The sequence below is a fragment of the Pleurodeles waltl genome, chromosome 11 (genome assembly GCF_031143425.1).
Source record: "Pleurodeles waltl isolate 20211129_DDA chromosome 11, aPleWal1.hap1.20221129, whole genome shotgun sequence".
NCBI lineage: Eukaryota > Metazoa > Chordata > Amphibia > Caudata > Salamandridae > Pleurodeles > Pleurodeles waltl.
Window position 1 is genome coordinate 867,500,427 of NC_090450.1, and position 27,636 is coordinate 867,528,062.

At 43.6% G+C, this 27,636-nt stretch overlaps 1 protein-coding gene across 1 annotated transcript in view; it reads left to right on the forward strand.

Annotated features, from left to right (window-relative positions):
* The window catches only part of LOC138265155 (sodium-dependent serotonin transporter-like), a 590,345-nt gene that overhangs the window by 172,088 nt on the left and 390,621 nt on the right, over positions 1-27,636 (forward strand). The window contains exon 4 of the mRNA XM_069212703.1: positions 16,865-17,003. Within this exon, the coding sequence (XP_069068804.1) occupies positions 16,865-17,003 (139 nt within the window). The remainder of the gene's footprint in view (positions 1-16,864; positions 17,004-27,636) is intronic.

Sequence of the window (27,636 nt, forward strand, 5' to 3'; positions counted from 1 at the left end):
CCTTGTAATCCTCAGAGTTTGGGTAAAACACTGATTTTTCATACATTTTTGTGAGAGAAAGTTCAGGATCTGCAAAGCATCCACAAATTTCCTACCGCCCAGTGTTCTCACACGTCTCCTAATAAAAATGGTATCTCATGTGTGAGTGGGCCTTTCATATACTCAGGAAAGGGTCCAAAATGCAACATGAAAAGATCACATTTTTCTGCTCAAAACCTTTTTTGCAATGTTAGTGGCTGCAGAATATGGACCTGTTAGACTTGGCATCCTTGGCGTGGTCTCCCCTAACTTTTTTCCTCTGTTTCCGAGGTTGTTGATGTGTGCTGGTCTCTGTTTTTGCTGTTTTTGTTACTCTTGGCACTTTACCACTGCTATCCAGCGCTAAAGTGGAGGTGCTTCTATGTAAAATGTATGTGTAATTGGATTTCCATGATTTCATTTACTGGTAAGTCCCTAGTACAGTGCACTAGAAGTGCCCAGGGCCTGTAAATCAAATGCTACTAGTGGGTCTGCAGCACTGGTTGTGCCACCCACATTAGTAGCCCTGCAAACATGGCTCAGACCTGTCATTGCAGTGTCTGTGTGCAGATTTTAACTGTCAATTCAACATGGCAAGTGTACCCACTTTCCAGGCCTAAACCTTCCCTTTTCCTACATTTAAGACACCCCTAAGGTAGGCCCTAGGTAGGCCTATGGGCAGGGTGCAGTGTTTGTTGAAGGTAGGACATACACTAATGTGGTGTATATGTCCTGACAGTGAAATACTGCCAAATTCAGTTTTCACTGTTGCAAGGCCTATCTCTCTCATAGGTTAACATGGGGGCTACCTTTAAAAATTATTAAAGCGTAGATTCCCTTTGGGAGCAGATAGATGTGTCTTTGAGCTCACAATTTAAAAATACATCTGTTAGTAAAATTGGTTTTGAGATTGTGTGTTTGAAAATGCCACTTTTAGAAAGTGGGCATTTTCTTGCTAAAACCATTTTGTGTCTCTGTCTGTTTGTGGAGTCCCTGTCTTGGTTAGTTTGACAGTTGGGCTGTTTGCACCTCTCTCTAGACAGTGACACAAACGGAGCTGGGGTGTAACCTGCATATCCTGATGAGCCATCTGTGCTAGGAGGGGGGAGTGGTCACTTACAACTGAAAGGGCTGTGCCTGCCCTCACACAATGCAGTCTCCAACCCCCTGGTGCATCTCTGGGGCTTGGCCTGGGCAAGGCAGGATTTCACAAACAAGAGAGACTTTCCTTTGAAGTATGCCTACTTCAAAGACAGAACTGGGTATGAGAAGGGCACCCAAACCCTGGAAATGAGTTCACTTCTGGACATCAAGAGGAGCCTCTGCCTGCAGAAGAGCTGAAGAGCTGAGGAGAAGTGCTGCCCTGCCTGTGACTGTGCTTTGTGGAGCTATCCTGCAGTTGCTGCTTATGCCTGTGCAAGGGGACAAAGACTGGACTTTGTTGTGCATTCCTGCATGTGAAGAAATCTCCAAGGGCTTGTCCCGAGCTTGCCTCCTGTTGCTGAAGTCTCAGGGCCATCAAAGACTATTCCTGCCAGCACCTGGACTCTCTGCTGAGACTCCTGCCCTGCCAAGTGGTGTCCTATCCAGTTCGTGGGGCCTTGACAGGTGAAGCTGGCAGACCAAGATTGAAAATCCACGCACAGACCGCTTTGTGGGGAAAATATTGAGGCACCTTCTGAGACGTGGCTGAAAAACGACGCTCCACCGGCTTCGTGGCAGAAATCTATGCTCCACCAACTTTGCGGCTGGGAGATCGATACACACAGCTGGAGAAACGACAGGCAACACCCGCTGACGGAGGCTGATAATGTCGCAACCCACATAGCGCAGTTTTGTTGATACCGTGCAGCAGGATTTTCGACACAAACCTCGCTGGGTGTGGAAAAAACTACGCAAAGCCTGCCTGATCCAAGTGCTGCCCGGATCGACGTATCGCTCTCCTACAGAGAAAGGAAAAACGGCGCATGCTGAGCTAACCAGAGGAGGAGAAACTACTCACGGTCTTGCTTGCGGGTGAGCAATCGACGCAGCGCTAACCTTTTCCAACACACACTCACCCGTGCGTGTTATTTTGATGCTACCCAGGTACTTTTCAATGCTAACTGTGCTTTTACTATTTTCTCAAAGATTTAAGACTCTTTTGCTTTTAAAATTAATAACTTGACTAGTGTATGTTGGATTTTTGTGGTTTTGGTCTTGTTTTGATTCGATAAATATTTCCTATTTTTCTAAACTAGTGTTGTGCCATTTTGTAATGTTTTCACTGAGTTACTGTGTGTGTTGGTACAAATACTTTACACCTAGACTATAAAGTTAAGCCTGCCTGCTTGTACCAAGCTACCAAGGGGGCGAGCTGGGGTCTACTAACGGTGATTCTCCTTTACCCTGACTAGAGTGAGGGTCCTTTCTTGGACGGGGTAACCTGACTGCTGACCAAAGACCCCATTTCTAACAGGGCCTTAGCTCAGCGGGCCCTGTTTCACACATTTCTGGAAAGTAAACACCCAGGGGGAGTCCAGAGTGTTGTGCATCACATGTATTGCATGACGATTTCTTACATAAAATGCACTGCAAACCTCAAACTGTAGTCTAAATTACACATATTCTTCAAATTTCTGAGGGGAAGTTCTGGAATCTATGGGGAGCCACTAATTTCCTACTACGCAGCCTTCCCCCAAGTCTCCTGATAAAAATGGTATCTCACATTTGCGTGTGAGTCTAGTGCCTGCAACAAGAATGGGAAGAAAATGCAATATGGGCACATCAAGTTTTTCCACAGAACCCAACCAGTGTGGGTAGCAGTGGATTTTGAGGCTTGTCTCAGTCTCCATACAAGGAAACCTATCAAACCCACACAATTCTGAAAACAAGGCAACCAGAGGAGTCTATGGTGGCATAGCTTATTAAGGGTTTTCTTACTCAAAAGCCATTAGCAAACCTCAAACTTCAGCTTAAGCCACACCTATTTTCTCATGTTTCTATGAAACAAAGTTCAGAAATCAGCTGGAAGGCACAAATTTCGTACCACCCAGCATTCCCACATGTCTCCAGATAACAACGTTACCCCACTTGTATGGCTAGGCCAAGAGACTGCAACAGAAAAGCCCCTAATCCGATACGTGGCGAGACCAGAGATAGGGGTAGCTGCAGTATTTGGGGTCAGGCTCTGCTGCCACCCATGGAAGCCTACCAACCACAGACATTTTTGAAGACTAGACACCTAGGGGATTCTAGGGTGGTGTGGTTTTTGTGTGGATTCATGATGTTTTCTTACCCACAATGCCCTGCAAACCTTAAACTTTGCCTAAAAGCAAACATTTTTCTAGCTGTTCAATGGGAGTCTCCACAAGGAAACTCCTATTGGCTTTGTTTTTTTCCGTTCATCTCACAGGCTCTCAATCCAGCAATACACATACAGCAGCGTTCTTATCAGGACAAGTGGAAAGGCAGGATAGTGGACTCATGCTCAGCACAGCACGGCTGCCATGGGTACCGCTGTGACTGACCATGACTCCAACCATGGCATCCCAATGGGATCCGTGATCCCAGTGGTGGTGGCGGTTCCCTGGTGGACCGACCACCAGGGTTGTAATCTGGGAGTCGGACAGCAAGGAGTGCAGCGGTCTGACCACCACTGCAAGTTTGGCAGTCATAAGACCACCAAAATCATAATGAGGCCTATGTTTTTACTACTAGTCAACTGTATGCCTTCCTCAACATTCTCAGCAATACCGAACATATGCCAACTGAACCTTTACTAACTGCTCCCGTGAGAGGCACCTGAGGATCAGGAATAGGTGTCTTTCATGCACCTTTACCACACTCGATGTGCTAAATCCAACTCCTTCCACTTTGTGGATGTGAGTTGGGGGGTGTCTGAGGATGCCTCATGGCCTACATTCCTCAAACTGAGTGAGAATATCTACCTTTGAAACTGAGGTAACCATGCTGTAGCAGACTGTCTTAAGTTCCTTCAAGAGCACACCCAAAACAACTATGGACTTTGGCGCACAGGGTACCCTGTGACAACGTGGCCTATGTTGCGTCCAACATTATGTGCAGTACAGTGACTGTAATGCACTTATCATTTGGTAAACAGAACATCTACCATGTTCTGGCTGTGTATAAAGGTGTCAAGCAGGCCATAAACAAGTGCAAGATTTTCTCAACTAAAAGAAACAATTTGAAAGGCTGCTTGCCTAGTGAAGTAGTTGCACCTGTAATGTACGTATCAATGCACAGTCGTTGAAAGTATGTATTGAGCTGCACTACCTCAGTCAATTTCCCAATACTTAACGTCTGCATGTTACAACATAAAGAAAGTTGAAAAACATAGACCTGGCTGTGTTGGGGCCTGGAGACAGAAATACAGACTCCTTTGAATACTACTTTTGTTAAAAAAATGAAAAACATCCAATTACAAAAAGCTTAGACTACCTCAGCCTATAAACCACCCCCCACCTGCTAAAACTTTAAAATAATCTTACCTGAAACAGAGACATGCAACAGAAAACTGTGACTGCAACCTCTAGGAACAGCACAAATGATGACAAAAGACTACAAAATCGAGGAAAATGGAAACAATTACATGGAATAAAAATAAAAAAGACTTCCATTCGAAAGCAATTAATGTTAGTACAAACATGTTTTATTTAGGAATGTTTATGAAATAATAAATAACATATTAAAAATGTTAAAACAATGTTCCTGTTTAAAATAAATGTGCAGAAAATATTGATTGTATGACAGAACCATGCATCTTGGAACAAAGCATGACTTAAAGCGGTCAGGACTACGACCCGCACCATTTTCATGCATGCCTTTTCCACACATGCCTTTACAATGAATTTTGTTGTAAAAGAATGCCTTGGACAGGTATATGTGGAAATGGCATAGTGGTTCTGTCATAAACTCCCACACCTGCCCTGAGGCCCAAAACTACCCCCACCCATGATAGCTAAGTTACCCCGACCCCGCACCCATCCTAAGCCCTAAGAAAAAACCTCAACCCCCCCACCCTGCCCCTAAAAACTAAACTACCCCGACAATCTTCCCCCACCCAGAGCCCTAAAACCTTCCCCCACCCCAATAGCTAAACTACTCTGACCTCTCCACCACCCTAAGCCCTAAAAAATAAAACTACACTGACACCCCACACCCGCTTCTAAAAACTACCCCACCCCATATAGCCAAACTACTCTGAAACCCCGCCCACCCTAAGTCCTAAAAAGAAACTACCCCGACCCCTCACTACGTCCCTAAAAAATAAACTACCCTGAAACCCCACCCGGACTGGGCCCTAAAGCAATCCCCCACCCCTAATAACTAAACTACCCCGAAAAGCCCTAAAAAGACTACATTGACCCCCCCCCACCCCTGCCCCTTACAACAAAACTACCCCAACACCCGCCCTGAGTCCTAAAAACGAACCCCAGTCCTAATAGCTAAACTAACCCGAAACTTCCACCCACCCTAAGCCCTAAAAAATTAAAGTACCCTGACTCCCCACCTTGTCCTTAAAAAATAAACAACTCCACCCTAAGCCTTAAAAAAAAAACTACCTGAACCTCTCAGGTGAACGTGATAATCCTAGTGTGTGTACATTAACCTGTAGTTTATAAACATGTTTCCATTACCTTTTCCCCAGGATTACTTCAGACCAACATATTTTTCTGTTTATTTTTTAAAAAGATTTTGGAGGCTGGAATGGAGGCTAGAAAGCTAGTGCATTCTGACAGAATCAATTCCACAGAGCTGAGCTTAAAGCTTCCCTAATACGCAGTCTAATGCCTCCTGTTGTGTCTGTGTGGTGAATTCAAGTTCTTTGTGGATTGTGAAAAGGACCACTTTCTGAAGTCTCCAAGGTTCATGGAGGTACAGCAACACCCAAGGACATAGAGTGTGATTACTTAAAGTATGAGGCGCCGGCCCTCAAAAAAGCAGGGTCCTGCCCTAGTCCACCATTGGAGTGGAGCTATTACCTAAGGCTATGACATCGGATGAGTATAGTGCTTTCTACAGATTCAAATCCAGAGAGTGCAGCTCAAAACTCCCCTAAAAGACACCCTAATGCCTCCCGGTGTGTCTGCGTGGTCAACTCAGCTTCTTTGTGCTGTGAATAAGGGACCACTTTCTGAGGTCTCCAATGTACATAGAGGTACAACAAGAACCAAGGACATAGACTGTAATTACTTGAAGAATGAGGGTCCCAACCTCCAAAAAGCAGGGCACTGTCCCAGTCCTCTATTCATATTGGAACAGGTAGGCCTTTTGAGGGTGGCAAGACCAGCAACTGGGGCTATAGGAGGAAAGCAGCTGCAGGAGAAAGATCAAGTGAAGGATATCATTAGGCCTCGACATCAAGAGACATTGGCTGAGTGGAAGCGATGGTCATCTTTGACCATGCACAAATACATCTCAAATATAGGGAAATCAGAAACAGATGTCTAATCCCATCAAGAACCATTATAGGAAGGGAGAGAAAGCTGATTTTTTTAATCCCCAAGAGGAACTCATAGAAATAAGAGGGAGAGCTTGAAGGGGTGCACTCCGGTTTTGAGGTAAAAGCCCTCTCAGATCTGTTGTGTTAGTAATTCTACAGAGAATAGGAAAAACTACTTTCCAGGTTGCAATCCAGTCTATTACTTTTTTTTACCACTATACCACATCAGACAGGAACCTGCCATATGCAAAGCAGATTTGATCCAGCTCCAATAAGAACAAACATACTAAAACTACCAAGCTGGCTGACCCCTAAACACGTACAAAAGAAACCCCAGACTGATTTTGGCTCTCTTGGACTTTGTCAGTAGGCTGCAGCTAGGGTTGTATGGTGCAGTGAGCATGAGACACATATCTGGGCACACCAGTCATGCTTAGGGAAAGCAAAAAAGTGATGTGTACACTGCTCAAATTAATTTCAGGCACTGGTAATGACACTGGGTTAAAATCCAATCTGTCATGTTTGTGTCCACCATGCCACCTGAGACAGGAACCAGCCTCATACAAATCATCCTTGGTTCTGCTGTACACTGAGAACATGCAGAAAATACACTCATCCGAATATGTTACCATAGTAGAACACATTGATGTGGAGGGCAGGGATCCGATATTGGGGGAGGTGTGAGACCGAGATCTGGAATTACTAGCAAGTCCAAAAACCAAAAACACTATTTAAAGATAGCTCTGTAATTCACTATCCCCAAACATACTACAAGAAATGGACTGCCAAACTATGGGGAGGTAAAAATAACTTATATGGCACAGATATAGACAGACCCATCCCTTTACTATAATGTGTTAAGAACCACTGGAACGTGGACTCATGTAGGGTCTAGTTAACACAATGAAACATTTTTTATATTTGGTGTGACATGAACCTGCGAACATATGAATATTCCCCAGCGCACAACCTGTACCTTTAAGCAGGATTTTAGGCACGACAGACACAGGACAGCTGACAAACAACTCAAAGAACCTAGGGTGCATAATGTCAGGCCAAAACCCATTATTGTTGACACTATAAATGGTGTCACACTACCAAGCTGGCTGACCCCTAAGCACGCACACAAGAAACCCCAGAGTGATTTTGGCTGTCTTGGACTTTGTCAGTAGGCTGCAGCTAGGGTTCTATGGTGCAGTGAGCATGGGACACATATCTTGGCACACCAGTCATGCTTAGGGAAAGCAAAAAAGTGATGTGTACACTGCTCAAATTAATTTCAGGCACTGGTAATGGCACTGGGTTAAAATCCAATCTGTCATGTTTGTGTCCACCATGCCACCTGAGACAGGAACCAGCCACATACAAATCATCCTTGATTCTGCTGTACATTGGGAACATGCAGAAAACACACTCATCCGAATATGTTACCATAGTAGAACACATTGATGTGGAGGGCAGGGATCCGATATTGGGGGAGGTGTGAGACGGGGATCTGGAGTTACTAGCAAGTCCAAAAACCAAAAACACTATTTAAACATAGCTCTGTGATTCACTATCCCCAAACATACTACAAGAAATGGACTGCCAAACTATAGGGAGGTACAAATAACTTATATGGCACAGATATAGACAGACCCATCCCTTTACTATAATGTGTTAAGATCCGCTGGAACTTGGACTCATTTAGGGACTAGTTAACACAATGAAACATTTTTAATATTTGGTGTGACATGAACCTGGGAACATATGAATATTCCCCAGCGCACAACCTGTACCTTTAAACAGGACTTTAGGCACGACAGACACAGGACAGCTGACAAACAACTCAAAGAACCAAGGGTGCATAATGTCAGGCCAAAACCCATTATTGTTGACACTATAAAGGGTGTCACACTATAAAGGGTGTCAACAATAATTAAAATAATGGAGAAGCTTGAAGCAAGTGCATCCCTGCCATTCCAATATGAAGATTGCAGGCAGCCCCATTGCTAGTCTTAGCATTCTGACATACTTCGTAAGATGGTATAACTAACTACTTGCTGAAAATGAGGGCTCAATAAAAGGTACAGCAGTTGAGTGGGAGGTATTAAAGCTGGTACTTCATGGGATATACATTGAGACCTCATAAGGCACCAAGGCGATCCTGAAAATATATAGACTTAGGGCCTGATTTGGATCTTAGTGGTTGCACCACCAAGCTACGTCGTGGCGGACCCAAGAAGACAGTCAGTAGATAGTCTTGCGCCCACCATATTTAGATGTTACAGTCCTGCAGGCGGTGTAATGGCAGCTGTTCGCTGACGGAGAGAGGACATCGCGGGACCCAATGGACAGCAGACAATGGCAAAGGCCATGGAATAGAGGTAGGTCACACACACATACTTGACCTTTGCCATATGTGTCCCCCTGTATCACACACGGCACAAAACACCACATAAGCACCCATATCCACTTCCATTCCACCACATCACAAAACATACATTCTGCAAATACACATTGACGAACATCCATGACACAAAATACACACACCATTGACATTGCACCCACACGTGCCACAACCACAAATACCAACACAACTACACACTCATATACACACAGACACACACACAAGCACAACTATACACATCGTGACAACAACAGCCACACAACACTACTCATTTGGCTGTTGCACGAAGCAACAAAGCACACAATACACAAAACACAAGCAAGTGGCACACATACTGAAACTACCACAGCACTTACTCCAGCTCCCTTCCCCTCACCCAGCCAATCGCATCACATACACACATACATGTACTGATTCACACAAACTCGAAGCACAGCATGGCAGGTACAGGTCCTCTGGCAATGTGTACACAGGTACACAGTTGACAAGTGTGAATGTACCGTCATTGTGATGCCAGCATTCATTTACCAATAAATGCTGGCACCATAATGACAACTGTGTATGTGTTTGATATGTGTTGTGTAGCAGCTTGTCCCACCCGTGTCTAACCCACTTGTGTCCCCGACATATGCATGTCACAGTAGTTTAAAAAAATACTGTGGCATACATACGTCTGTACTGATTCGTGCTCATGTCCCGTGACCCCCCAACATACACATCCAATGTGAGTTGCCTACCTTTGTGTCCAGCGATGGGGTGGTCTAATTCTCTGTAGTCAATCTACCTCACATGGACAAGTCTGGAAACCTACATTCACTTACGTATCACAGGTACGGTGTACTCCTTATGACAATCTGTTATCAGGCGGTGGATTTGTTCTTTAGGGTGACAGCACATACATTTGGCATGGCAATTCAACTTTTAAAAAAATACAACGGTTTAGACTGTTCCAAAAGAGGTAATCATACAAATGTTGTAATATTGTAAACATACTTTCTGTAACATACCAAAGTCAAGTGGTGCCAATCATGACTTTGACCACATGTTCAGTTTTGCAGACAACATAGAGACAACTGGATGTATATCCTTGGTGTATATCCTGTCCATTCTATTACAAGTGTCATAGTATATAATTCATTTGTTTTACAGTGAATAGTATATGTCATGTGTGTGATGGAGTATCCCATCTGACGAACTCAAAATCGGGCATTGTTTCCTCACAACCTATTATAGCTCATCTGTCCCTTACCTATGCATAAAGAACTGTGTTAATATCCATCATAGTTGCAGTTCACCTTTTGTAAAAAAAACATTGTACACAGGTGATTATGTATTGAATTATTATCAATATATGACTGTCTTTCATTATTTACCGCTTGTTATGCCCATTATCATCGTAGGACCCTCGACCAGAGGTGAACTTTGTCAAACCAGTGAAAATCTTTCCCCCACCACTCCAACTCTTGCAGAAAACGTCAGTAGACAGACCTCGCCTGCTGGTCTTGATTGTGAGGAGGTACAGCTTGACCCATCTGGTTTGTCTGGTCAGGCTGCAAAGATGATACTCACTCAGCCAATAGCTATGGCCACAACATGTATTATTATTCAGTCCTCTCGAAAACAATCTTGTATTGCGTCTGCTCCTTGTGGCCCTAAAGATACCACCTCTTCTGTAGTGTTCACCCTGTATTTAATCCAGCAACTATATCTGCTGCTGAGCCTGGACCTACAATAACTGTGCACACAGTATCAAGGCCAGTATCAAGGCCACATGGTAGTGTGGTTAGAGTTTAGCTATAGGCCTGGATCAGCAGAGCGAGGTCATGAATAGCCATGGTTTTCATACAACTATGAGCCAGAGCATTATTGGTACAGCATCCGGACATGTTGATCAGATGGGGTAGATGACTGTTCTCCTCCAAAGAAACAATGACCTCCTCGGGAAACAAAATGTGTTGCAGAGGGATCCCAGTAACCTTCTGGCGTGTCACATATCAATCATGTGCTCCTTTTCAGGGGTGGTGCAGGATGATTTTAGGGACATTTGTAGGGCTGCCAAGGAGTCATCTACCATTTTCTGTGGAGAATCATCAACATCCACCATTTAACTAAGTTCCTCCACAGAAAGGGAGGAGCAGCAAAACTTTGAGACACCTGCCATCACCTATGCACCTGCATGTCAGAAGACATCAGTTCCCCTTAGGAGGGAGCATTCACCTGGACCAGTATGAAAAGATTCCAAAACGGCCATCACCAAGAGATGCAAGCAGTAATTTACTTTGGTGAGGCATTTGTACAATTTCTAGAATAATTTGCTTTTCCAAAAGGTGTTATGTCATGGACTTCAATTAACTGTGAACACATGCTAATAATCTCATTCCAAACTACCAGTTAATTCTGTCTCTGGGATTTTGATTGATTTTACCATTTTCAATTGGTCCTTGATAAAAAATGTTCCTTATTCTTTTGATGTGATGATTCTAAAATAAATCTATCTTCATAAAATTAAAAGTCTGTTCCATTTTGTGATGTCTACTGTGATGTCACAATGTCTCTTGGAAAACATTTTTTTAAATACAACATAGTGAATGGTTTAGTTTTATATTACAATCACAAACATAGCATTATAATGTAAATCTCAGTACCAAAAACATTAGAAATACCCATGTGGATGTTACACATTGTACAAGTGTAAGACACATATAGCATAATAAAAAGCAATAATGTTAAAAAAGCATGCCACAAAATATCTTACACAAATTTTATTGAGTAAGGATTATTCCTTTTATAGAGTTGGGGCGTTGCTGGCAGTGGCAGGGCCCCTTCCTGTTCCCTGCCGGACGACATCCTCACCGGATAAGGTAAGTCAGACATCCAACAGGGGAGGGGATGGGAGGGTGGGAGGTGTTGTGTATTTGTGGCTGAGTGTGTGAGTGCATATGTGAGTGCGTGTGCAAATGCGTGGTTCTATGTGTGTGAGTGAATGTGTGTAAGGATGGTGGTGGTGAGTGAGTGTCTGCATGTCAGTGTGTCTGTGTGTAAGAAAAGTGTGTGTATGTCTGGACAAATGCAAACGTGAATGCGTGTATTGCCAGTGAATGAGTGAATGCTTGTATGCCAGTGTACGTGAATGGGTGTATGTGTGGTGCATGTGGGTGTCTGTGTGTGTATGCAGGGAGGGGGGTGTGGGGTGTGGAGCGCTGTGACTGTAGTGGGGGTGGGGGCAGGTGTTTGGTGGGTGCGCGTCTTCGTGTGTGTGCATTTATGGGGGTGTAGAGGTGAGTGCGTGTGTCGGAGGGTGAGGGGGTGTTTGAATCGGGGGGCGTTTGGATGGAGCAGGGTGAGAGTGTCAGGTGAGTGTTGGGGGAGCCGCCTACGGGTGACAGGGAAGGAATTCCCTGTCACCGGTGGGGCCTCCTGCCATGCTTTTCGTGGCGTTCCTAATGCCACGGAAACCATGGAGGTAGGCTGGCTCATATTGCCGCTGGTGGTAGTCTGTGGCCAGCCGGGTTGGAGATTGACATCTCCGGCCCGGCACCTCATACTGCAATTTCTATACACAGTTTTATTAGTATGTGTCTGTGTGTGTGTGTGTGTCAGTGTGCATTATTTTGGTGTGGCAGTCTCTGGGGAGCTTCCGGGTCTTCACAAAAAGCGAGTTTAAAAAAAAAATGCAATATTTTAAAAAGGGACCTCATAAAAAACGAGTTTTATAAACGAAAGAAATATTTTTAAAAAGAAATGAAAAACACATTGTCGCACCAGCACTGGCACAGAGTCGGACAGGTACAGTATATAGGCCCGGGTGCGAAACAAAAGTGCCCCCCATTAGCAAATTAGAGGGGTACAAAAGTATTCACTGATTGCAAATAGGGGCAGTTTTTAACTTGCAAAGACATGTTGTATAAGTTGTTTGCAAAGTATGGAAGACTTCATTGAATTGAGCTTGCTGCAGGCATTGTTTGTTTTATTATCTGAGGAATGAAAATAAAAACCCCAGCATACCTTAAAAGAGGCCCACAAACAAGCCAAAATATGACCACACACTGACCTGTCAGACCAGTCCTTTTGGCACTGCCTGATTATAGTTAAGCCAGTCCAACTCTGACTGGCACTAAAGGGAACTATTTTGAAGGATGTTGTGCACAATCAAAATGATATGAGGTACAGTGGAAGAAAAATCTATATATTAATTTAACAGTCAAAAGGATGAAGATCAGCTCAAATAAAGCTTCACTATGTATGTATGTATTTGAATATATGTTTTTAATGAATAATGTTTGGTGGGCAGATAAAAAGGTCTTAAAGACACGCTCTAAAAAAATGTCTGTTTCTAGATGGCTTTCCATTTTGCCTTGCATATCCCAATGGTGGCGATGCATCCTTACATATACAATAACAGGAGCTGAGTTTTTCGGTAAATACTCCATCAACGGATTTGTATGAGAGCCGCAGATTGCGGACGATGGACAGATTTTCATCCATTATATCCCTAATATTGATGTTGGGCAGGTAGACTGTCACAACGGCTGACAGATTTGTCAATATCCAATGGTCTGTACGCATGGCAGGAAAAATTTAGCCATAGACAAATTACAGTTCCCGCCCGATAGGGGAGCACTGGGTGCACCTAATTACGGAGTACATTACCTTGCATCTCAATTGCAAAGGGCTATGAGATCGTTTGGAGTCGATGAAGCAGGACCTGGAGTCACAGCTGGATGTGGACTCAAAATGCAAAAACATGTTGGGCAACTGCAAATTGAAGCCTCCCTCCTCAACACTGCTTATGAAAGGCAAACATTGCTGGTAGATATGCATAAAATGTGGGCACAGACACAGTTTTTGCACAATAGATTCCAATCAGTATATGCCATGGTTCAGGGCAGCGGCGGTTTCTTCATAGGAATGCAGGGGCGTTGACACACCCCACCGGTGTGAGCCACTACTCCCAGGCTCATTTTGACAAATGAAATTAGCCCTGTAAGGCCCTTCCTCCATTCAGTTGTATTTCCAAATGGGACAGGGCTATGGACCTCTCAGTGGCTGGGATGAGAAGCTTAGACCGAAACTGAGCTACGCATGTCAGATTGACCGGTATTTTTACTGTGGCCAGCCTGACATGCGCAGTTCAGGCTTCCACATTGAGGGCTACCATGGAATTGTGTCAGGAAAGACACAGCTCCATCGGACTTCAAAGGAGCGTTTTGCATGCATGTCCCAGCCAATCCTAGCACTGTTCTTATGCTGCTTAGTATTACATGCAGTAGAACAACAGTGCTTATATTTGCTGGGGACCTCAGGGGTATTTTTCCCGGACCAGGATTAGAAACACATCGTGAGGCGGGAGGATTAACCTCGGGACTCAGAGGCTTTCAGTAGAAGAAGATCCTCGAAGTAAGTCTCTTTTATTGTATTGATGTATGTTTATTTTATTTTATTCTATTATTGAAATGTCCCACCATGTTTAAAGTCAGAAGCCGCCACTGGTTCAAGGGTGTGTCTTAGCTGCAGGATGAAAGGCCAATAATATTCTGCAAGATCCACAAACATAAGTGACTTATACCAGGACAGCACCTTCCACACATTTGAGAGCACAAGAGGGGCTTTTAGCATCGAAGCAGGACAATTCATTATATAATTCTCTTGTTAGGACTGTCCAATTGACATGGAGGGTGGAAACAACTGAATGTCCAACATCTAACCTGCTACATTTTATACTGATGCACAGTTGGGGCAGGAAGGCACTGCTAGAGCTTTATATATCAAGTGGATATCACTAAATTGAAGCTATCATGGGAAATCAAATTCGTCAGAGGCCTATCTGACAGTGACTGGATGAAAATATTAGACTACACTAAAAAAGTGTCTATGAACTCCAGGATTATATTCACCCAATTCACCTACCTACAACAAGCATTCTCTCCTCCAAGGGCATAGGTAGGATGCACGAGGGAGCTGGAGATCTATGCCCCAGTTGTCATGACTCCAGAGCAGATTTCTTTGACATGGTGTTTCTGCCCCGTAAAAGACAGGCACTCGGACAAGGTAGCGTTCCAGATATTGGATGTGTCAGAAAGACATCTAACATGGAATATGATGTCCTATATAGGGATGCCTACCCAGGTCAAACAAAATACAGCACCACGAGTTAATTTGTCAACATGACCTACATCCTAGTCAAAAGAATAATAGCCCTCAAATGGAGGGTGTTCACTGCGCCTCTCATGTCCTTCTGGTAAAAGATCTACCAAGGTGAAAAAATGGTGTAAAGGACACCCTCACAGTAATGAAAAGGAATTCTAAAGGTAGAGTTGAATGTAACACATGGTAAACTATCTCATTGGCATTAGATGATAAAACTGATTAAAAGCCACCTTCATTGACTGACAACACCCCTTTGTACATGAGAGATTCAATGCATGCAGCTTGCAGTCTCTGGAAAGATCTTGAACAACGTGTCCGGAACCACGCCTGCGTTGTTCACGCCAGCTGAACGTTGCTTGCCTGAACAATGCAGGCCTTTTTCTCTGCCTTAACCACGCATGTGCTGACCAACGCACATGTGTGGTTAAGGAACAGAAAAAGGAAGATCCATCGGGAGAGGATGCAGTCAGGTCAGGTAAGTGGGGCTGGGGCAGGGTTGGCGGTAGTTTTTAGGGCCGGGGGTGCGTACTATGTTTTTTAGGGTGGGGTGGTGGGGTCGGGTTATTTTGTTTTTAGGGGGGGTGGGAGGTTGGGGTAATTTTGGATTCAGGGCAGGCGGGGGGTCGGGCTTTTAGGGGCAGGTGGGGGGTCGGGGTAATTTTGTTTTTAGGGGTTGGGTAGTTTTATTTTTGGGGTTGGGGTTGGGGTTGGTTTTAGGGCTCAGGGTGGGTGGGGGTGTCTCGGGTAGTTTTTGAAGGTGGGGGGTTGGGGTAATTCTGTTTTTAGGGGCGGGTGGGGGGATCAGGGTAGATTTGTTTTTAGGGGTTGGGTTGTTTTATTTTTGGGGTGGGGTCAGTTGTAGGGCTCAGGGTGGGTGGGGTATAAGGGTAGTTTTTAAAGGTGGGAGGTCGGGGTACTTCTGTTTTTAGGGGTAGGGTGGGGGAGTCTGGGTAATTTTGTTTTTAGGGGTTGGGTTGTTTTATTTTTGGGGGTGGGGGTCGGCTTTAGGGCTCAGGGTGGGTGGGGGTGTCGGGGTAGTTTTTAAGGGTGGGAGGGTCGCGGTACTTCTGTTTTCAGTGTGGGGTGGCATGCGACAACCACGCATGCCATTTCCATACATTCCTTTACTAGGGACTCCTTTACAATGAAAAAATCGTTGTAAAGGCATGCGTGGTAAAGGCATGCGTGGAAACAACGTGGTCGTTGTTCCTACCACGTTGTTCAGGCATGCGTGGTTCCATCATACAACCCGCACTCTCTGTTACCGACACAGATATGGTTTCTTGCCTGGCTACCCCATGGCAATGGGAGAATTAGGATGCTGTTGAGGGTTGATTGTCTATCAACCCTCAACAGCATCCTAATTCTCCCATTGCCATGGGGTAGCCAGGCAAGAAACCATATCTGTGTCGGTAACAGAGAGTGCGGGTTTTATGATGGAACCACGCATGCCTGAACAACGTGGTAGGAACGCTGCACCTGTATGCACTTTTGTGATGAGTGAACTTCTAAAATAAAGGGTGATTTAAAAAACTACATTACACCAATGTGTTCTGAATAGTTAGTGTGACAATTTTTGTTGCTGATTATGTGTAGATAGCTGTCTTAGTTGTATTTCACCACATTATTTGATTTTGTTTCTTCTCTTCTTGAAAAAACAAAAAAATATCAGCCACAAAAAGAGAAGTTGCACACCGATGGTTTTTGCTTGTGCTTTGATTTTTGGTTGACAACATTTAATAAAAGCCTAGTGAAGAACTATGTGATCTTTATGGGTTATGGGATATGCTTAGTTTCTACTGTTCCACATTGTACTGCACAGTGAACTTCTGAGACTGATATTTAATTAACATTTTGTGTTTCAGGAGAAAAGTGCTTGGAATCCAGAAGTCAGAAGGTCTGCATGATGTTGGCGGGGTCCGCTGGCAGCTCGTGCTTTGCCTCTTCCTTATTTTCACTATAGTTTACTTCAGCCTGTGGAAGGGAGTTAAGACCTCCGGAAAGGTACTTTAATAATAGTGCTTAATAAATTACTGAGCTAAACTGCTTTATAATTTTATAGGCACCTAAAAACGAATGTTAGATGCTGGCGCTTCAGAAATATAACACTAATTGTACTTCTGAGTTAACCATTTTCCATAAAGCATCTTCCTTGATTTCTATTGAATATTTTACAAAAATGCATAACTCTGATAGTTACTCGAATTGTTGCACTATTGACATAGTTGGCTAAAATGTGGTTATGATTTTTTTGCTGAATAAACAGAAAAAGACAAAACGAATAGATTTGGCTTTTTGAAGCCAAACTGTTTCTTGTCTATCCTTCAGTAAGACACGAAGAACAGGTACCACATTATCAGCCGCATGCGAAACCTCACACAGAAAAGGTGCACCGTTTACTGCAGCAACGCAAGCTTACCTACCACACACTAACACGGTGAAGTAAAGCATGGGAGCAGCTGTGCAAGTTTCACTCACACAAAGGTGGGACAGCTGCTTTAGATGAAGCTGTAGGGAACATGTATTTCCGATTTTAACATGGAAAAAGCACTGATTCTGGAGAGCAACGTGACAAGAAGGTGCAGCAGGCACACATGCAAAGAAGGCAAAGTGGAACGTGGACACAGCGGTGCACAGGGATACAGACACGGATGTCAGCGGAGAACACAGACAAAAAGCATGCAGCGATTTAGGGGTCACCAGGGGTCGAAGCTGCGACCCCTGGCTTGCCCCTTGCGACCCGTGGTCTCCGAGGTGGCAAAATCAGTGTCAGTAACACAGGCGCAGCTCCTCCTTTCAGACATCAGTTGGGGCTACGATCTCCTTGCTTTTTTGTCAATTTTATATTGCACTAATAGTGAATTATTACATATTGTTCACTAATAGTGTAATAAAAATGGAGTACAATAGCTGGAATATGACCCTCCATAGCAGTTGAGGCAACTAAAAATGCTTTTAAATGTATGCTGTGTGCATAATTGCAAGTGAGAGTGTGTTTATGTGGGAGAGCGTGTGTATGAGTGTTTATGTGTTTATGTGTTTATGTGTAGGCCTGTCTAGAGGTCAAATGGTCTGTCACTTCAGCTACACCTGGCCTTTTGGTGAATTGAAGTTCATGACAAAAAGATGAAAAGGTTGAGGTTATAGGCGGTCAGAGGTAAACGGACATACATGTAGAACGAAAAAGGCTGCACAGCAGCGACTTGTGAGGTGGCCTAGTGAAGGCATGGGCAGGGACCTCAGGTAGTAGAGGCGAGGATGCAACAGGACGGAGAGAGAGCAAAAGGTATTTGTGCTTGTTGTCCTCCACAGGGCTGCTGCTGCGCTCCTGCAACCTACCTGCCATGGACATCAATTCACCAAAATGCAAGCGGTAACGTAAGTGACATCACGCACCCTTTGACAAACACTTTCACTCACATACAAATACTTACACATGCACACAGATTGACACACACACACTCCCTCACATAGACACACTCTCACCTGTGAACACGCACACAACATACATTTCACAGCATTTTTATTTCCTCAGCTGCCATGGAAGCACATAATACTACCTAATTGTACCCCATTTATATTACCCTAATAGTGAATGATATATTATTATTCACTATTAGGGTAATGAAAATTGACAGAAAACAAAGAGAGTGAAGCCCCAACTGACGTCCATAAGAATGAGCTGCCACTGTGTGCCTGGCACTAGGCTCTATTTGATTCAAACTTAAATTTAAATCGTTCTTTACTGCTCCCATGCTTTGCCGATAAAGAGGAGCTCAAATTACTTGAGAGTAGTGACATTATGCAGGTGTATTTTGACCAGAGTGTGGGAGGTCTAAGGCAAAAGTTTAGTTTTGTTCTAAAACTGTTACAACCTTGATCTTGGCTAATAGCGCGCAGCTACAGCGTAAAGGCATTAATGCGATCCCAGTTTGGGGCAAAGTAAGCCCATTTAGTTGGCATCAGCCATACCGCACCTTATGTCCCCCGGATAGTACCTTCCCCCCATTAGGCAACTGTTCATTATCTTCTTGTGAAAATGTGCAAGGTTCCCTCTTGCAGGGGGTAAGGGCGGTGAAACTCATGGAAGGTGCTCCTCCGCATTTCTTGGGCCCAAACAGGAAATCTGGAGCTGGCTAGCGGAGGCCTTAAAGAGCACCCGGACGAAGGGAACGCCTGAACTACCCAATTACTAACCTTAATATCTCCATGCTCTCTTGAAATGCAGCAGGAATAGGGAATATTCCAGAAAAACTAAACCTTATATGCTGATTGAAAGCAGATTTAATCTGCATCCAAGAGACCTGGAGTTTATCTGACTTTGTCTGTCCTGGCTATTTGGCCCTTAGTCATAGGCCCAGCCCCCAAAAAAGGGCATGCAAAAGGGGGTATCGCCATGCTGTTAAGTGATAATCACAAATGGGAATACGTTTGCCTTTCCGCCTCTATAAATTTCTCTCAGATAGTGAGAATTTACCCAATAGTGGAAAATGGTAGGAAAACTTCCCTACTAATTGTAAATGTTTATATTCCCCCTGAAAGAGAGTACGATATAATTCCACAACAGATGTTTAATCAAATCTCTGCTACAAGCTCAGACTTGTAAGGAAATGCCCTGGAGGTATTGAGAATGGAGGACTTAAGCTATAAAATCTCAAATTTAACACTCTCCACCTAATGTGATTTAGAAAGGGAAATTAAATCTAATATTCTGTCTATTCTAATTCCCCAGGATTAGAACAGATAAAAGAGGGTATCTCCTATTGAAACGCCTAAGGAATCTTGGGTGTACTATTTTAAATGGGCATTTTCCCTCAGACTCTCCGGCAGCCTACACACACAAGTCTTTTCAGAGTAGCTCTATCATAGACTATTATTTGGTTTTCGTATAAAATTGTACAACTAGTCGAGGATATGACAATTATTGACACCATATTGAGCGATCACAAGTTCCTTAAGCTGAAGTTAAAAATTCAGTTGCCCACAATAGAGTCCTGGAACCTAAAGGGTGAAAATCTTAGTACTAATGGGAAAACTGGGAGATTGTACTGGACACCAGCTAAAATATTAACTGCGAAACAATTACTAGAAAAATCATGGAGACACATTGATGCATGGAAGGGAGACCCGCTAAACTATTTCACCAAACCTATGGGATACATTACTGCTAGTAGTAAGCCTAACCAAAAGAAAGTAAAGTTCTCTGTCCTAAAGCTAAACAGCAAAATTAATAAATTGGTAAGGCAGCAGCACGTGTGGGAGTCTAAGGATAGGGGTAGGAAAATAACCCTCCTAAAAAGAAGAAGAGCTCTGAGGAAGGTGGCTCTCCAGCAGAAGATGGCTGACCAGAAAAGGGTCACTTTGAGGGAAGCTGCTGTGTCTAGAACTTCTAGCAAATTTTGGGCTATTATCTCAGACTGTTGTAGAAATCATAAATCCCCTATTCCTCCTCCGATAGCAGAGGAAGATTGGAGAGAGTACATTCTTGCCCTCTATGCAGAAAATGGGGAAATGAAGATAGGGGAACTGGACTTGTCTCTAAGTAAGGGTACTTGATTTCGCCAACGGCGGCTCACCCTCTGTGCAAGAGATAGAGGGACTCATAGAGTCCATGCCGGCATCCAGCGCCATGGGCCCTGACGAGGTCCCGATGGCAGTCATTAAATGAGAACCCCATCTTTGGGCAAGGATCCTCCATCCAGTCTTCTGTGCTTGCTATCTCCAAGGTAGTATTCCAGATTCTTGGATTGGGAGTGTTATAGTCCCTATATTTAAAAAGGGAGATAGATCGATACCCCAAAATGATTGCAAAATTGCTTTGTTAGATGCAGTGGGTAAGATATTTGCAAAAAGCATACTAATGCACCTAACAAGCTGGGTTGAGGAAAATGCAATTCTACCCGTGGAACAAGCAGGCTTTAGAATGGCACATAATGCTCTTGATAACATCTAACTAATGCCGACGATAAATAAAAAATATGTTCATGTTAGGGGAGGAGCAATATATGCTGCATTTATAGACTATTTTACTGCGTTTGATAGGGTGAAAAGGAAGATCCTCTGGAGGCAACTGCTCGGGGTGGGGGTCCCGCCGTGCCTGCTACGCCTAGCTACAGATTTGCACTCAACCACCTGGTCCAAAGTTCTTTTGGGAGGAAAGCAGGGTTTGTCCTCCAAATTCATCACAAAAAATGGGCTGAAGCAGGGTTGCATACTAGCACCACTGCTCTTTTCCCTTTACATCTACGACTTGCACGCTGCTATAGGGAAGGCTGATGGTTATGTTCTTAGAATAGGTGGCCGCTCTATCACCTGCCTTTTATACGCAGATAACATAGTAGTGATGGACCTTACTCCTAATGGTCTAAATCACCGTTTGGCCACCCTGAATGAATACTCTATGCAGCACCACTTGAAAATTAGTACCCTTAAATCTCAAGTAGTACGATTCGTAGGGAAAAAAGGTTGGGAAAAAAGCTGATTTATCTTGGTCCCTCGGGCAATATAAGCTAGAGCAGGTAAACTCATATTGTTTTCTAGGAAAAATTATATCCGGCTCTCTCAGTGATCAATATCATATCTGGAATAATATCAGCAAGGCCCTCTCTCAAGCACAAGGTTTAGTGGCCTTTTTACAATGCAGTTGGCTGGCGCCACTTTCTCCATTTACTCACAGCCTGCGAAGCAAAGATCCCGGCCACCCTCTTGTATGCAATAGAATGTATTGGAATCTCGAAATGGGACTTTCTCGATAAGATAGAAGGTTGGATTCTAAGATGTTTCGCCTTTTGTAATACCTCGGCCCCAGTGGCAGTTTTAAGGTTAGAATTTGGCATTAAGAATCTCTTTGTCCAGGGCCTTGCGGCGGTGGTCCAGAGGGCCTACTGTCTAGTACATAGTGAGGAATGAACTCTGAGAAACCTGGCTTTCTCAGAAATCTTTAATTGTCTGCGAGGAAAATCCCGTTTTTTCAGAAATTATACTTGTGCGGTTCAGCTGTTAGAGCTGGATCTGGACCTTTTAACAATGGTACCGCATACTGTTCTTAAAAACATCCTGAAGGAGGTGACATGGTCCAATTTTTTTTTTAAGTTAATGGATCTTGAGTCTTGCCTCCTAAAGAGGAGTCTCAAGAGAGTAACTAAAACGGTGACCCTCAAACATGCTCAGCCCTATCTCATGTGGAATCTCCCGCATGGAGTGAGGCGCCTCTTCATCATGATTAGATTAGATAGAGTGCCACTCAGGAAATTAATCTCCAAATGGGATGGAGCCACAAATATTTGTGATCTGTGCCAAAGAGGGGTGCAGAATATTAAGCACGTATTATTTATCTACCCTGCTCTAACCACTCACCGGAAAAAATGGCTGAAACCCCTCTAATTGCAATTAAATATTCAATCAGCTGGGGAGGCCCTGAACTCTTTATATAAACCACCAAATGAGATCTTCTGTACTAGGATTTTCAAATTCTTTAAACCCTTTTTAAATCTATATTAAATCCCTCTCAATTAATGGGTGTGAGGGGTTTGCTAGCGCTGACTCAATGTGGTAATATTGGGTCGGTGCTGGATGACTCCCTCGAGTTACTTGGGAGGAGGGACCTTATAAGGATTTGTTGATTTTAAATGTGTTTTGTATATCCATGCTGAATGGTTAGAGGGTAGCATGCCTATGTTAGATCTTTGGCTTCTGGTACTGGACACATACTGTAATTGTTCAACTGTGACTTTAATCTGGATATCCTCATAAGGTGACCGGGAAAGCCAATGAGAATGATCTATTTTGGAGCCTGTTTTCTCGAAACATAGCACCTGGTCTGCCATAGATGAGGTATATGGCAAACAGAGGGGGGAGGAGGACTGTCCTTTTATGATTTTAGAAAAAGTAACTGTAAGAACTTAATTTTATACAGAATTGTATTTATATTATTCTATCGGTGTGTGTACGATTTTTGCATGTGGACCTCTTCAGAGTTCCAAATCATGGAATAAGTAAATTGAATTGTTGCAACCTTCACTAAATTTGCCACCTATGAAGCCAGGGGTCGCAAAGGTCAAGCCAGGGGCCCCTAAATGACATCCATGCTATCTACTGGAGTGTTGGGCAGGAGGACCACAGAAGCCATTAGCACATGAACACTCACAGGTTGTCAGGACTTGCACTGGGCTCAGAACTAACCACTATAGTCATGTCAACCCTGATGATGGCCTCCAAAAGCCTCTGATGGCTCACCATGCACTGCCCAGTGGAGATAAATATTTTACTCATGCAGAGAAAGGTGGCCACTCCCATGTTTACCTGTGTAGCAGCTCCCTTCTCATGGTGTTCCAGCAAGAACGGGGCTTTGCACTGTTCCCATTCAACCACCAACTACAGAAACACACTACATTACTCCTTCTAGGCTGTGGATCTAAGAATGTTGCACATCCCTAAATATAATCCAAATATCCTAATTGTTATTTCACATTATTCCTCCACACCTCATTTCTAGTATTTCTTAAGAGTGGAGTTTAGAAGTAGGCCCAGCTCTAACAGTAAGAATTTAAAACAATATATAATATTGCCTGGGTTCTCCTTGTATTCTGGTACTTAAAAGTTTGCTTTTACCATTATAAATGTAGGAGTGCATATATCCACACACCCCGACTTGGGCCAACTGTCATTAACTTTGTCTGCTCTATCTCTATCTGTCTGAATTTGAACTGGTCATCTGTCCTTTTTACTCCCTCACTCCCAGGAAGTGTTAGAAATGGGGTTTCTGCTTGGCAAAGGTATGCACCCTGTCCAAGCAGGAACCAAAATCCTAGTCAGGGTAAGTCAGATATACACTAAAACTTGACCTGTCATCACCCTCTGGTAGCTTGGCACAGAGCAGTCAGGCTTAACTCAAGAGGCAATGTGTAAAGTTCTTGTGCAACACTTCAAACAGTAAAACAGAGACAACACTACACAAAGAAGATACATCTAGTTAGAACAATAGATCTCACTTTAATGAACAAATAAAGACCTACCCAATAAAAATCCTATAAGAAGAAGTTGAGATATTAGTTTTTAAAGATTAAACTTATAGTGCCTAAAAGCATAAAGCGCCAACCAAGGGTATCTGGTCGCACTAGACCAGGTAAAATCCAAACATTCAGGCTGACTGAAATGGAGCAGGGGTCGGGTGCAGTCCCAGACAAGTCCTGCTGAAGTTTTACCTTCTCAGAAATTGAGCCACGAGTCCCGTTTGTGGGGAAGAAGTCCGCTGGGAGCAAGGAGAGTGTCACTGGCGGTGGTCCGCAGGCAGAAGGAGTCAGCTGGGTGCTGTGGACGGTCAAGTTGGGGCCTCATGGTCAGGAGCAGTGATAATTTCTGTGCAAGGAGCAGAATATGCACCAGCTCACGTCAATTCTTCGGCAAGTGGTGTGGGTTGGTCCATTTGTGAAGAGCCCAGAAGCTTGATTTCAGGAGCCACTAAACTACTTCCAAAGGCCCAGGACCTTAGAGGCATCTCTTGGGGGTCAGGGCTTGTTGAAGAAATGTCCAGGAGCTGTGGGGAGCCTGTTATGTCCCTGAGGCTCAGATCAGGAGGCCAGCAGACTAGCTCTTTGAGTCATTCTGGGGTCCTGGGTTCAAGACGTTTTCAGGTCCAGTTCTCCTTTCCCAGGCAGGAGGGCAACAGGTCAGCTAGCAAAGCAGGAGTCCAGCAGAGTAGCAGCTCAGCACAGTGGCTGTGTTTGCAGCAGCACAGCAGTTCTTCTTCCTGGCAGTGTGGCCACAGATCCAGACATGTACTGATGTGGTGGTGTCTGAGGCCCAGTATTTATACTTTTGTGCCCTGGTTCTGGGAAATGTGAGAAACTTCTAGGCAATGGCTTTGAAGTGCAGCAAATCCCCTTCCTCCCCTGACTTGGCTCCAAACTGGCTGGAGTGACGATACAGGGTCGATAGGCATATTGTGTGTGCACAGGGCACAGTCTATTCAGGTGTAAGTTTGAGGCTATGGTCAACTCCTCCCTCCCATCCGGCCAAGTATGGCCCATCAGGCTGTTGATGGCCCATCAATTATATCTAAGCTCCCTTTCTGTGTGGAATGCACGAGGCCGGCTGTCACCCCACCCCAGATGTGTATTGGAGACAGGCTGCAGGCACATGGGGCTTAGGAGCACGAACATGCCAACTTTCTAAAAGTAGCATTTCCAAAATTGTAATAGTAAATCCGACTTTATCATTGAAGAGGATTTATCATTACAGTTCCATAGGTACTAAACAGGTCCTGGGTACATGTAGTACACTTTACTAGGGACCCATAAGTAAATTAGATATGCCAATTGTGCATTGGCCAATAGTATCATGTTTTAAGGGGAAAGCACATGCACTTTAGCACAGGTTAGCAGTGGTGAAGTGCCCAGAGTTCTAAAGCCACCAAAAACAAGGTCAGAAAAAGAGGAGGAGGAAGGCAAAACGATTGGGGGTGACCCTGCAGAAGGGCCAGATCCAACAGGGCACATGCTCTTTTACTCCAGTATTACCAACATTGGCGGTCTGAGGCATGGAAATTGATCAATGACCCGGCATGCTGGGCAACAACTCCCTGAGAATCCATTCCTTTTTTTATTTAAAAAACAAACTCCTACTTTCAGTATATATTTTTAAAAAATGATTGAAAAGCGGGGACAAAACAAGATGGTGCCTCTGCCTTCAAAGCAACAGCCATCTGAAAGATTGCTGCCATATAGGTAGAGTGCCAGAGGCAAGGAGGTCAAAGTCTTAGCTGACCACATGAGCTGAAAGGCTGTTTAAAAGACTCTAAGTGGGACTATACATGATTTGCCTAGGTGGAAAAGGCTCCTACCTCTAATGCTAGTTGTCTTCAATGGGAATCCAAATCAAAATGATAAGCAGTAAATTGTTTCACCCATGTTCTTCCCACAGCCGGCATCCCAGAGCACTTTGCAAAATATATATCTATATACATGCAAGCTCCTTTAGAAGACAAAAAGTGCACATGTATAGAAAACAATAGACTTTGCAGTCTAAAAAGGCTAGAAATGAATGACTTTCCTTTGCTTCATTTTAAAAATATCTCTAATTGTAGTAATACAGTCACTGTATCCAAAGTGACTAGAAATATCAGTCACACACCTCTTTTTAAAAAAAACAAAAATAGTGGGAATGGATGGAAATGCTAGCTTATTGGCTGCACATCTAGGCCCATATTTATACTTTTTTAGCGCTGCATTTGCGTCATTTTTTGCGACGCAAAATCGGCACAAACTTACAAAATACAATGTGTTTTGTAAGTTCGCGCTGCTTTTGTGTCATAAAATGATGCAAATGTGGCGCTAAAAAAGTATAAATATGGGCCCTAGTGTATTAAAGACTGGTACGATGCCTATAAGGGCCTCACTCTTACTTCTGAGTACCATAATACACCTGGGGTGACAGTTAAGTCAGTTAATTTTTACAGAGCTAAAGATTTGGCCACAGAAACGTATCTTCTGCTTTGAACTCTTGTTCGGGAAGGTGAGAGGGTTGCTTATGATTCTGATGAGGATTCCCCTAGAAGAGAACTAGGATTATAGGTAAGGAACTAGTCCTTCTCTTCCAGGGGATCCTCAGAAATAGACACAAGACCTGAATAATATAGCAAGCTTACACACTACAAGACTTGTGGACAAGAAGAAAATAAAATCAAAACTGTTCCCATATTTACCCAAAACGATTCCGCAAAGAGGTCTGACCTAACTGGGCATTTGATCTCCATGTATTGACATACATGTAACAGCTCTACATATATCCAAAATGGGTACATTTCCTAACAGACCCATAGTGGCTGCTGTTGCCCTACTTGAATAATCTTTAGGTTTTCTAGGGTAGGATATATTTGCTAACTGGTAACAGAACAGAGTGCAAGAAACAATGAATCTGGAATGGATTTCGTAAAAGTGGAGACACCAACCCTGAACAATTGTACAACATTCTTTGAAACATAAGGTCTGCATTTTGCTGACTCTGCATACATAACTCATAGTTACGAGAATGGCTGTCTTTCATGATAAATGCTGTAGAGTTGTCTTTTGTATAGGTTCAAAATGTGGACCCATCAACCCTGAAAGCACAACATTTAATTCTCATGGCAGAGAATGGGCTCAAGTGAGAGGAAACCCCTTTTTCATACCCTCCAATGAATCATTTATTACTGCTATTTTGAAGAAAGAGGTTTGTGAAGTAGATTTCCTATATGTAATAATTGCTGTAAGGTGAAAATGTATAGCCATAAAGGAAAAAACAGACCTTGCTAGGTGTTAATGATATGTAATAACCACTTCCTCTTGGAAAGAAATAGGGTTATAGTTATTCTAAATATGCCAGATACATAACATTTAGCACTTGAATGCAATATGATGCCCAAGTGGAAGATCTCTTTGCCTCTTTCAAGATGATCATACAGTCATGAGGAACATTAAATATCTGTATTGCAAGAGTTCAGCAGCCAATCTGCTAAGTTCAACAATGGTAGGTTGGGATGAAGAATCTTGTCCCCGAACTTGTAGAGAGCACCCGGTCTACACAGTGATCTTTCTGATAGGGGAAGAAGGTCTGTGAACCATGATTGATGTGGCCATTCCGGGGCTACAAGTCACATTCT